The sequence below is a fragment of the Pan paniscus genome, chromosome 20, assembly GCF_029289425.2.
Source record: "Pan paniscus chromosome 20, NHGRI_mPanPan1-v2.0_pri, whole genome shotgun sequence".
Classification (NCBI taxonomy): Eukaryota; Metazoa; Chordata; class Mammalia; order Primates; family Hominidae; genus Pan; species Pan paniscus.
The window spans coordinates 51,174,237-51,186,980 of NC_073269.2; the positions used below are offsets into that span (position 1 = coordinate 51,174,237).

The following is a 12,744-nucleotide window of genomic DNA, read 5'->3' on the forward strand; positions in this document are numbered from 1 at the left end:
CTGTTGCCCAGGCTGGAGTGCAGTGGTGCGATCTCAGCTCACTGCAACTTCCACCTCCCGGGTTCAAGTGATTCTCCTGTCTTAGCCTCCCAAGTAGCTGGGATTACAGGTGTGCACCACCATGCCCAGCTAATTTTTGTATTTTTAGTAGAGACAGGGTTTCACCACATTGGCCAGGCTGATGTCAAACTCCTGCCCTCAGGTAATCCACCTGCCTCGGCCTCCCAAAGTGCTGGGATTACAGGCATGAGCCAGCATGCCTGGCTTGGATTCAGGATGTTTATCCCCATCTTCAGAGTAGGAAACTGAGGTCAAAAGAGGGGCAGTTACCTGCACAGGGCACACAGCAAGTTTACTATCGTAATTACCGCCATTTACTGAGTGCTTCCATGTACCAGGTACTTTGCATACCTATTTTACACATGAAGACAGTAAGACCCGGGAGGTTTATCTTGTAGATGGCCAGTGGTAGAGCCTGGATTTGGTGCCAGGTCGGACTTATTCTAAAGCCTAATGGGCCAGGCATGGTGGCTCATGCCTGTGATCCCAGCACCTTGGGAGACTAAGGCAGGAGGATCACTTGAGGCCAGGAGTTCAAGACCAGCCCAGGTGACATGGCAAGATGCCCATCTCTATAAAAATAAAAAAATTAGCCAGGCGTGGTGGCATGCGCCTGGGGTCCCAGCACTGTGGGAGGCTGAACGGGGAGGACTGCTTGAGCCTGGGAAGTGGAGGCTGCAGTGAGCCATGGTCACACCACTGCACTCCAGTCTGGGTGACAGAGAAAGATGCTGTCTCAAAAAAAAAAAAAAAAAAACAACGAAAGTCTAATGTTTTTTCCACAGTCCCAACTGACATCTCAAGGATGAAAAGCTTTCAGCCCTGGAGTCTGCATGAGTCCGAGACTGTTGACTCTAAGCTTTTCAGAATCTCCTACTATTACAGCGGGGAGCTGGTTAAATGAATGGTTTTAACCCTATCTGACCCAGTGAGATTTGTAGACAATATTACCTACCTCTATTCACAGTCACTCCCAAAGTCCATATTTTATTTTATTTTATTATTATTATTTTTTTGAGATGGAGTCTCGCTCTGTCACCCAGGCTGGAGTGCAGTGGCATGCAACCTCCGCCTCCTGAGTTCAAGTGATTCTCCTGCCTCAGCCTCCCGGGTAGCTGAGATTACAGGCACCTGCCAGCAGGCCCGGCTAATTTTTGTGTTTTTAGTAGAGACGGGGTTTCACCATGTTGGCCAGGCTGGTCTCGAACTCCTGACCTCAAGTGATCTGCCTGCCTCGGCCTCCCACAGTGCTGGGATTACAGGCGTGAGCCACCGTGCCTGGCCAAAACTCCGTATTTTACACCAAACTGTAGTATAAAAGAGAAAGAAAAGGAAATTAATACAGCATATATAATCACATTTATTTCAATATGTAAATGCCCCACAGGATATATGAGGAAGGTGGCAGTTGTTTGTGACTATATATAGGCTCCTTGTTAATGCCGTGGCCACAAATGCAGCCTGACCCAGCTGCGCAGACTTAGTGACTTATATGTCACACGTGCAGGGTTGCGGTTGGTGAGGGGATTTTCCAAAGTGGCGAACAACTCTTGGTCTAAACAATTAGTGTGCTGGTTGCAATCTTTGAAAATTCAGTGGGTATTACAGTTATGGGAAACTCCAGCCTGGGTGACAGAGTTAGACCTCGTCTCAAAAAAGAAAAAGGAAAAACAATTATGGGAAAGAATATTATTGGTGTCAAACAGAGCAAGGGCCAGGTGTGATGCATGCCTGTAAGCCCAGATGTTTGGGAGACTAAAGTGGAAGTATTGCTTGAGTCTGGGAGGCGGAGGTTGCAGTGAGCTGAGATCGTGCCATTGCACTCCAGCCTGTGCGAGATCCTGTCTCAAAAACAAACAAACAAACAAATCCACTCAGCAACAATAGAGCAAGTTTCTGGGATCTGGTCATTTTAAACAGGTTTCTTATTGACTCGAATCTTTGGCAGGATGTTCAGAAGGCTTGCTGGCTGTGGGATGGCTGTGCGGGACTGTCCCTGGTATTATAAACTGTCCGGCATATCTGGTCCTGTCTACTTGCGGTAGGGTCCACATCAGTGTCAACCAGCCACCCCCCAAATCCCATTTTTCCCCTAGGGGGCAGCACTCCCCCACTGAGACCAATGGTTAATGGTATTTTATAGGCTTGGGCTTTAGAAGTTCAGAGCAGGCTTCAGAAGGTATTTAATGCCAGCAGGGCTGAGCCCGTGACTCAAAGCTGCCAAGTGGGACTGGCCCTGCCTAACGGGGCTGGTTTTTATTTGCTGCTGCCTGCGGCTGCTGAGCAAAAATTCTGGCTTCACTTGCTATATCTTCCTTTTTTAAAAAAGAAAAATCTGGGGAGGCCGAGGTGGGCGGACCACCTGAGGTTAGGAGTTCGAGGCCCTGGAGGCTGGGATCGCACCACTGCACTCCAGCCTGGGCAACAGAGAGAATCTGTCTAAAAAAAAAAAAAAAAAAAAAAAATTCTGGAAATCTGAAATAATGTGAAGTCTTATAATTTTAATTGTGGGCTCCAAGTTTTTCCTAATCTTTTAGTTGGGAAAAAAAGTTTTAGTTTCTTTCCTGTCTAGTTTTTCTTCTTAAGTTTTATTGAGGTATAATTGATGTAAGAAAAATTGCACATACTTAATGTATACATTTTGATGAATTTGTTATTATTCCTTTTTTTTTTTTTGAGACAGAGTTTTGCTCTTGTTGCCCAGGCTGGAGTGCAATGGTGCGATCTCTGCCTCTCAGGTTCAAGCAATCCTCTTGCCTCAGCCTCCTGAGTTGGTAGGATTACAGGCCTGTACCATCATGCCTGGCTAATTTTGTATTTTTAGTAGAGAGGGGGTTTTGCCATGTTGCCCAGGCTGGTCTCGAACTCCTGGCCTCAGGTGATCCACCCGCCTCAGCCTCCCAAAGTGCTGGGATTGCAGGCACGAACCACCATGCCCAGCCCTTTTGATTAGTTTGGATGATAAAAGAATTTAAACCTAGAGACCAGGCGCAGTGGCTCACGCCTGTAATCCCAGCATTTTGGGAGGCCGAGGCAGGTGGATCACCTGAGGTCAGGAGTTCGAGACCAGCCTGGCCAACATGGAGAAACCCCATCTATACTAAAAATACAAAAATTCTTGGCCGAGCGTGGTGGCTCACGCCTGTAATCCCAGCACTTTGGGAGGCTAAGGCGGGCAGATCACGAGGTCAGGAGATGGAGACCATCCTGGCTAACATGGTGAAACCCCGTCTCTACTAAAAATACAAAAAATTAGCCGGGTGTGGTGGCGGGCGCCTATAGTCCCAGCTACTCGAGAGGCTGAGGCAGGAGAATGGCGTGAACCCAGGAGGTGGAGCGTGCAGTGAGCTGAGATCGTGCCACTGCACCCCAGCCTGGCCAACAGAGCGAGACTCCATCTCAAAAAAGTAAAATAAAATAAAAATACAAAAATTAGCCAGGCATGGTGGCAGGCACCTGTAATCTTAGCTACTTAGAAGGTAGAGACAGGAGAATGGCTTGAACCTGGGAGGCAGAGGTTGCAGTGAGCTGAGATCATGCCATTGCACTCCAGCCTGGGCAACAGAGCAAGACTCCATCTCAAAAATATAAATAAATAAGAATTTAAACCTACAGAAAAGTTAAAAAATAATACACTGAGTATCTTTGAAAGGTGAGTGCCTTTTTTTTTTTTTTTTTTTTTGAGACAGAGTTTCGCTCTTGTTGCCCAGGCTGTAGTGCAATGGCGCGATCTCGGCTCACTGCAACTTGTGCCTCCCAGGTTCAAGCGATTCTCCTGCCTCAGCCTCCCGAGTAGCTGGGATTACAGACATGTGCCACCACACCCTGCTAATTTTGTATTTTTAGTAGAGACGGGGTTTCTCCATGTCGGTCAGGCTGGTCTCGAATTCCTGACCTCAGGTGATCCGCCCACCAGATTACAGGCGTGAGCCACCGCGCTCAGCTGAAAGCTAGTGCCTTTCATCTATATTCACCAGTTGACATTTTGCCACATCTGCTGTGTCTCTCATTCTGTCTCCGCACAGGCAAACATACACACACACAGATACATACATTTTTGTTTTGTTTTGAGACAGGGTCTTGCTCTATTGCCCAGGCTGGAATACAGTGACGCCATCACAGCTCACTGAAGCCCGGATCTCCAGGGTTCAAGCAGTTTTCCCATCTTAGCCTCCTGAGTACCTGGGACTACAGGTGCATTCCACCACACCTGGCTGATTTTTGTATTTTTTGTAGAGATGGGGTCTGCACATGTTGCCCAGGCTGGTCTTGAACTCCTGTGCTGAAGCAACCCACCTTCCCTGGCCTCCAAAAAGTGCTGGGATTACAGGTGTGAGCCACCACGCCTGGCCAACACATTGTTTTTTTGATGACTCATTTACAAATGAATTGTAGCCATCATGCTACTTCACCCCTAATTCCTTCAGGATGTATCTCCTAATAATAAGCTCCTCTGTAGCTACAATCTCATTAATCACCTCTAGGAAAATTAGTAATCCCATCAAATCATGTAATATACAGTCCATATTTCAATTTCCCAATTGTTTCCAAAATGTGTTTTATAGTTGTTTCTTCCTCCTTAATCCAGGATCTAACCAAGGATCATGTTGCATTTGGTTGTCCTATCTCATTAGTCTCTCTCCTTCTCTCTTTATTTATGTATTTATGTATTTATTTATTTTTTGAGAAGGAGTCTTGCTTTGTCACCCAGGCTGGAGTGCAATGGCACGATCTGGGCCCACCGCAACCTCCATCTCCAGGGTTCAAGTGATTCTCCTGCCTCAGCCTCCCGAGTAGCTGGGACTACAGGCATGCGCCACCACGTGCGGCTAATTTTGTATTTTTAGTAGAGATGGTGTTTCTCCATGTTGGTCAGCCTGGTCTCAAACTCCCGACCTCAGGTGATCCACCCACCTCGGCCTCCTCAAACTCCCGACCTCAGGTGATCCCCCACCTCGGCCTCCCAAAGTGTCGGGATTACAGGCGTGAGCCACTGCGCCCAGCCCTTCTCTCCTTTTGTAAAAAAATTAAGATATAATTGATCATATATAGTTAAGATTAAAGCTCTGAATTTTTACATATAATGTATACATATGTAGTTTACACAGTGTAACTACCTACCACCCAGGCACCCAGGTCACAATACATAATTTATTCTCTTTCTCTCTCTCTCTTTTGTTTTTTTTCTTTTTTGAGACAGGGTCTTTGTCACCCAGGCTGGAGTGCAGTGACGCAATCTGGGCTCATTGCAACTTCCACGTCTCAGGCTTAAGTGATCCTCCCACCTCAGCTTCCAGAGTAGCTGGGATTATAGATGCCTGTCACCACACCTGGCTAATTTTTGTATTTTTTATAGAGACGGGGTTACCCAGGCTGGTCTTGAACTCCTGGTCTCAAGCAGTCCTCCCACCTCAACCTCCCAAAGTACTGGGATTACAGGCGTGAGCCACTGTGCCTGGCCCATCATTTGTTGTCTTTTAACCCCAAATGTGGCACCCATCTTTTTTTTTTTTTTTTTTTTTTGAGACGGAGTCTCACTCTGTCGCCCAGGCTGGAGTGCAGTGGCGTGATCTCAGCTCACTGCAAGCTCTGCCTCCTGGGTTCACGCCATTCTTCTGCCTCAGCCTCCCAAGTAGCTGGGACTACAGGTGCCCGCCACCACGCCCAGCTAATTTTTTGTATTTTTAGTAGAGACAGGGTTTCACCATGTTAGCCAGGATGGTCTCGATCTCCTGACCTCATGATCTGCCCGTCTCAGCCTCCCAAAGTGCTGGGATTACAGGCGTTAGCCACCTCACCCGGCCATGGCACCCATCTTTATAGTCTTCCATGACACTGAAATTTTCACGTGGTGGCTCATGCCTGTCATCCCAGCGCTTTAGGAGGCCAAGGCAGGCAGATCGCTTGAGTTCAGGAGTTTGAGACCAGCTTGGGCAATGTAGCGAAACTCCGTGTCTACTGAAAACACAAAAATTAGCCAGGCATGGTAGTGTGCGCCTGTAGTCCCAGCTACTCAGGAGGCTGCGGCAGGAGAATCCCTTGAGCCCGGAGGCGGAGGTTGCAGTGAGCTGAGATCTCCTGCCACCGCACTCTAGCTTAGGTGATACAGCGAGACCCTGTCACAAAAAAATTTTAAAAAGGCCGGGCACGGTGGCTCACGCCTGTAATCCCAGCACTTTGGGAGGCTGAGGTGGGCGGATCATGAGGTCAGGAGATCGAGACCATCCTGGCGAACACGGTGAAACCCCATCTCTACTAAAGAAAAAAAAAAATTAGCCGGGCATGGTGGCGGGCACTTGTAGTCTCAGCTACTCGGGAGGCTGAGGCAGGAGAATGGCGTGAACCCGCAGGCAGAGCTTGCAGTGAGCAGATCCAGCCTGGGCGACAGAGCGAGACTCCATCTCAAAAAAAAAAAAAAAAAAAAAAAGCCTGGGTGGCCTAAAAAAGCAGCCTGTAGGGCAGATATTATATGAGGCCCCCCAGTTCATCAGTTGGAAGCTTCTGGTTTAGGATATCAAAGTGGCCTTTTTTTTTTTTTTTTTTTGAGACCATCTTATTCTGTCACCCAGGCTGGAGTGCAGTGTCAAGAACTCGGCTCACTGCATCCTCCGCCTCCCAGGTTCAGGCGATTCTCCTGCCTCAGCCTCCCGAGAAGGTGGGATTACAGGCATGCGCCACCATGCCGGGCTAATTTTTGTATTTTCAGTAGAGACTGGGTTTCACCATTTTAGCCAGGCTGGTCTGGAACTCCCGACCTCAGGTGATCCGCCCACCTCGGCCTTCCAACGTGCTGGGATTGCAGGCGTGAGCCACCTCGCCCGGCCCAAAGTGGTCTTAAGCAAACACATTCCATCATCCTGGTCGCGGGAGAAGGTTGGGGAGCTCCCAACAGAGGACCCTAGTGGGGAGAGGATTGGGGAGCTGCCAAGGAAGGCCCCAAGGAGTTTGGATGGACGCAGGCATCGGTGATGGGACCCCCAAAGAGGACTTCTCTTCCTGCAGCTCCGGGATTGTGGAGGGCTGCGGGAGGTGGAGGTGACTGCCTGCCTGGTGTGGAAGGACTGGCCTCACCGAGTCCACCCCCACAGCCTCGTGGGGAAAGACTGCACCGACGGCATCTGCAGGGTGCGGCTCCGGCCTCACGTCAGCCCCCGGCACAGGTACCCACCCCCTGACCTCTGACCTCTCATCCTTGATCATGGAGATTCTAAGCGACTGGAGGCCACCCATGAAACCTTAGAGCAGAGGGCAGCTTGGGTAAACCCTCCCCACTGCCTCTTCTAGGTGGGAGACAGGCCTGGGGACAGTGGAGGGCCTCACTTAGGCCTGGAGCCTTGCCACACACATATTCACATACATTTTATCCCTATTTTGTAGAGGAAGAAACTGAGGCTCAGAGAGGGTAAGGAGCACAGATAATTGATGACAGAGCTGGGATTTGACTGCAGACCTGACTTAACTGCAAGGTCTGTTCTTTCTCTTACTTTACAATTCATCTTTGTTTTTTTTTTGGGGGGGACGGAGTTTTGCTCTTGTTGCCCAAGCTGGAGTGCAATGGTTCGATCTCAGCTCACTCCAACCTCCACCTCCCGGATTCAAGTGATTCTCCTGCCCCGGACTCCCGAGTAGCTGAGATTACAGGCATGCGACACTACACCCAGCGAATTTTTTGGATTTTTAGTAGAAATGGGGTTTCACCATGTTGACCAGGCTGGTCTCGAACTGCTGACCTTAGGTGATCCTCCCAGCTTGGCCTCCCAAAGTGCTGGGATTACAGGCATGAGCCACCGTGCTGGCCTTTTCTTTCTTTTTAAAACAGAAGCACTGTATAACTTTTATTTTGCATATGTCCACAAATGCTTACACAACATACAGTGGCTACATCTAAAACTTTGAGCATTTTTTCATAGTGCAAAGAGACAGAAAGGTAGTGACACACTTCACTGTGTTACACTGACTTTGGGTAGAGCCCTAAAGGCAGCACGCACTTCAGAGATAGGGCTGAGTATTGCTCACACTCAGGTCTGGAAGATTTAATTTTAGAAATTTTTAAACTTAGTGAAAATATAAGTTCCGAGAGCAGAGATCTTGTCTCTTACATTCCCTGCTGTATTCCGAGTGTCTGGCATAGTAACTGGCACATAGTAGGTGCTCAGGAAATATTTGTGGAATGAATGAATACTGCCATGTTATGCAATTTACAGACCCATCAGTAATGGGTGAGAGCACCTGATTCTCCACAACCTCACCAGCACCGGGTATTATGAAACATTTTGATTTTTGCTATTTTGATGAGTGCCCCAAAACAAAGGCATCTTCATTGGTGTTTAATTTGCAGTTTTCTTTCCTTCCTTCCTTCCTTCCTTCCTTCCTTCTTTCTTTCTTTCAGACAGAGTCTCGCTCTGTCGCCCAGGCTGGAATGCAGTGGCGCGATCTCGGCTCACTGCAAGCTCTGCCTCCTGGGTTCAAGTGATTCTCCTGCCTCAGCCTCGCAAGTAGCTGGGACTACAGGCGCCCGCCACCACGCCCGGCTATTTTTTTTGTATTTTTAGTACAGACGGGGTTTCGCCGTGTTAGCCAGGATGGTTACCATCTCCTGACCTCGTGATCCGCCAGCCTCGGCCTCCCAAAGTGCTGGGATTACAGGCATGAGCCACTGTGCCCAGCCTCTTTTTTTTTTTTTTTTTTTTTTTGAGACCGAGTCTCACTCTGTCACCCAGGCTGGAGTGCAATGGCATGATCTCTGCTCACTGCAATCTCTGCCTCCTGGATTCAAACGATTCTCCTGCCTCAGCCTCCCAGGTAGCTGGGATTACAGGCGCCAGCCACCACACCTGGCTAATTTTTGTATTTTTAGTAGAGACGGGGTTTCACCACGTTGGTCAGGCTGATCTCAAACTTCTGACCTTGTGACCCACCCGCCTCGGCCTCCCCAAAGTGCTGGGATTACAGGCGTGAGCCACCGCACCCGGCCCTGAAGTTTTCTTATTTTATTTATTTATTTATTTATTTTGAGACGGAGTCTCGCTTTGTCGCCCAGGCTGGAGTGCAGTGGCGCGATCTCGGCTCACTGCAAGCTCCGCCTCCCAGGCTCACGCCATTCTCCTGCCTCAGCCTCCTGAGTAGCTGGGACTACAGGCACCCGCCACCATGCCTGGCTAATTTTTTTGTATTTTTAGTAGAGACGGGGTTTCACCGTGTTAGCCAAGGTGGTCTCGATCTCCTGACCTCGTGATCTGCCGGTATCGGCCTCCCAAAGTGATGGGATTACAGGTGTGAGCCACCGCGCCCGGCCTGAAGTTTTCTTATTAAAGATGAAGATGGCCAGTGTTCTCACGTGGTAAAGATAAGGCATGTTCTGGATCTTCTCAAGAACCCTTGACATGCTTATTTTTATTTTTTGAGACAGATTCTTACTCTGTCGCCAGGCTGAAGTGCAGTGGCATGATCTCATCTCTCTGCAACCTCTACCTCCCGGGCTCAAGCAATTCTCCTGCCTCAGCCTCCTGAGTAGCTGGGATTACAGGTGTGCACCACCACACCCAGCTAATTTTTGTATTTTTAGTAGAGATGGGGCTTCACCATGCTGGCCAGGATGGTGTCCCTCTCTTGACCTCGTGATCTGCCCACGTTGGCCTCCCAAAGTGCTGGGATTCTACAGATGTGAGCCACCACATATGGCCAAAAGGTTTATTTTATTTTTTATTGTTTGAGATGGTGTCTAACTCTGTTGCCCAGGCTGGAGTGCAGTGGCACGATCTCGGCTCACTGCAACCTCTGCCTCCCGGGTTCAAGTGATTCTTTTGCCTCAGCCTCCCGAGTAGCTGGGATTACAGGCATGCACTACTATGTCTGCTAATTTTTGTATTTTTAGTAGAGACAGGGTTTCACCATGTTGGCCATGCTGGTCTTGAACTACTGACCTCAAGTGATCCTCCTGCCTCGGCCTCCCAAAGTGCTGGGATTACAGGTGTGAGCCACCGCGCTGGCCTTCTGAGAGGTTTAAACCCCAGACCGTTTCTAATGCTGGGACCCCTGGGCCTGGGATGTCAGCCCCTGAGAGCCTGAGCCCCACAGCAGCATCTGCCAGAGCCCTCCTGCAGGTTAGGGCCACACTTGCCTGCTCACGAGCACTCCTCTCCCTCCCCCGTCACCTCCTCAGTTTTAACAACCTGGGCATCCAGTGTGTGAGGAAGAAGGAGATTGAGGCTGCCATTGAGCGGAAGATTCAACTGGGCATTGACCCCTACAACGGTGAGCACCCCCTGCCTGACCTGACCATCCCGTCCTCCCAAACCCCTTGCCTTCCGTGCTCACCCTGGTCCCCTCACCACTCCAGGCCCCACCGTCTCCTCCAGCCCCATCCCTTTCCCGTTCCCCTGTACCCCAGAGAGGGTCTCCACTTTCCACCCTCAGCCTCCCCATATCTCCCCCGACAGCTGGGTCCCTGAAGAACCATCAGGAAGTAGACATGAATGTGGTGAGGATCTGCTTCCAGGCCTCATATCGGGACCAGCAGGGACAGATGCGCCGGATGGATCCCGTGCTTTCCGAGCCTGTCTACGACAAGAGTGAGTTGAGAGTGCTGTGGCCGTTAGGATTGCCTTTGGCTGCAGGTGTCAGAATGTCCCGCTTACAGAGGCATGAATGGCTCAGGCGCTGTGGCTCACGCCTGTAATCCCAACACTTTGGGAGGTCGAGGTGGGAGGATTGCTTGAGCCCAGGAGTTCAAGACCAGCCTGGGCAACTTGGCAAAACCCTGTCTCTATAAAAAATTTAAAAATTAGCTGGGTGGCCAGGCACGGTGGCTCATGCCGGTAATCCCAGCACTTTGGGAGGCCAAGGCGGGCAGGTCACCTGAGAAGTCAGGAGTTTGAGACCAGCCTGGCCAACATGCCAAAACCCTGTCTCTACTAAAAATACAAAAATTAGCTGGGCGCAGTGGCAGGCAACTATAATCCCAGCTACTCAGGAGGCTGAGGCAGAAGAATTGCTTGAACCCGGGAGGCGGAGGTTGCAGTGAGCCGAGATCGCGTCACTGCGCTCCAGCCTGTGCAACAGAGTGAGATTGCATCTCGAAAAAAAAAAATTAGTTGGGCATGGTGACATGCACCTGTAGTCCCAGCTACTTTGGAGGCTGAGGTGGGAAGATTGCTTGAGCCCAGGAGGTTGAGGCTGCAGTGAGCTGTGATCATGCCACTGCAGTCCAGCCTGGGCAACAGAGCAAGTGGTGAAATCCTGTCTCTACTAAAAATGCAAAAATTAGCTGGGCATGGTGGCACACGTCTGTAATCCCTGCTACCTGGGAGGCGGAGGTTGCAGTGAGCTGAGATTGCACCACTGCACTCCAGCCTGGGCAATGGAGAGGGACTCCGTCTCAAAAAACAAGAAAAAAAAACATCAAACCCAAAATGGAATCTTCTAGTGTTGTAGAATGAACAATCTGTACAACTATACCAGGCAGCCCAAGGGAAGAGGCAGCATAAGTAATAATCTCTCTCCCTTTCTGAGAGAGTGCATTATATTCCACAGAATCACCCTGGTAGACTTCTGCTTACTTCTCAGTGGCCAGAGCTTGGTCCCATGGCCACTCCTAGTTGCAGGGTGGTCTGGGAAAGCAAGTGCTTAGATTTTTCACCCTCTATAGAGGGATACAGGCATAGAAGAGGGGACTGGGAATAACTGGTAGGTTTTAGCCAACCCATAGTGACTGCTGTAAGCATCAAAATGGGATATTAATCCAGTCAGGGCATTTATGGATGCAAGTGATAGAATCCCAACTTAGCCGGGCGCGGTGGCTTACGCCTGTAATCCCAGCACTTTGGGAGGATGAGGCGGGCAGATCACGAGGTCAGGAGATCGAGACCATCTGGCTAACATGGCGAAACCCCGTCTCTACTAAAAATCAAAAAAAAAAATTAGCCGGGCATCGTGGCGGGCGCCTGTAGTCCCAGCTACTCGGGAGGCTGAGGCAGGAGAATGGCGTGAACCCTGGAGGCGGAGCTTGCAGTGAGCCGAGATCGCACCACTGCACTCCAGCCTGGGCAACAGAGCAAGACTCCTTCTCAAAAAAAAAAGAATCCTTACTTAAATAGGCTTAAGGGGGAAAAAAGAGAATAAGTTGTTCTATTTGTTCTATTAACGAGAAAAAAATGCAGATGTAGCATAGTGCTTCAGGTCTGGCTGCATCCAGGGCCTCAGTGATGTCATTAGAGATCTGTCTCTTTCTGTCTCTCAGCTGTTCTTCCTCCATGTTAGAATCCATGCTTATATCCTACCTGCCTGGCACCTCTCCCCGACTCCCAAAGCTGCTTTTAGCCTCTCTTACCTAATAGCTTTGCTTAAAGTCTCAGGTCTATCTCTCATTGGCCTGGTTTTGGTCATTTGCTCCTTTTTGACAAATCAGCTTTGGCCAGAGGGATGCACTGCTCTGATTGGCCAGGTCTGGGGCATGCGCTCAATTACTGCTGAGCTAGGAAGTGGGCTCAGCCCTGCCCAATCCCAGTTACTAAGATGAGGGGTGGTCCCTTGAGGGAAAATTGGAGGCTGTTAAAAGAAGAGGGGCCAGGACTACTAGATGGGGAAAACAACAGGTGTCCACTACATGATTACAGTCTATCAAACTCTCCTCAAGGAACCTTCTCTCACCTGGGACCCCATCAACTCTCCCTGAGGTCTGAGGGT

At 49.7% G+C, this 12,744-nt stretch overlaps 1 protein-coding gene across 1 annotated transcript in view; it reads left to right on the forward strand.

Moving 5' to 3' along the window:
• RELB (RELB proto-oncogene, NF-kB subunit) overlaps positions 1-12,744 on the forward strand; it is a 38,567-nt gene that overhangs the window by 13,509 nt on the left and 12,314 nt on the right. Inside the window, exons 4-6 of the mRNA XM_034945009.3 lie at positions 7,063-7,220; positions 10,223-10,314; positions 10,500-10,631. Coding sequence (XP_034800900.1) covers positions 7,063-7,220; positions 10,223-10,314; positions 10,500-10,631 — 382 coding nt within the window. The remainder of the gene's footprint in view (positions 1-7,062; positions 7,221-10,222; positions 10,315-10,499; positions 10,632-12,744) is intronic.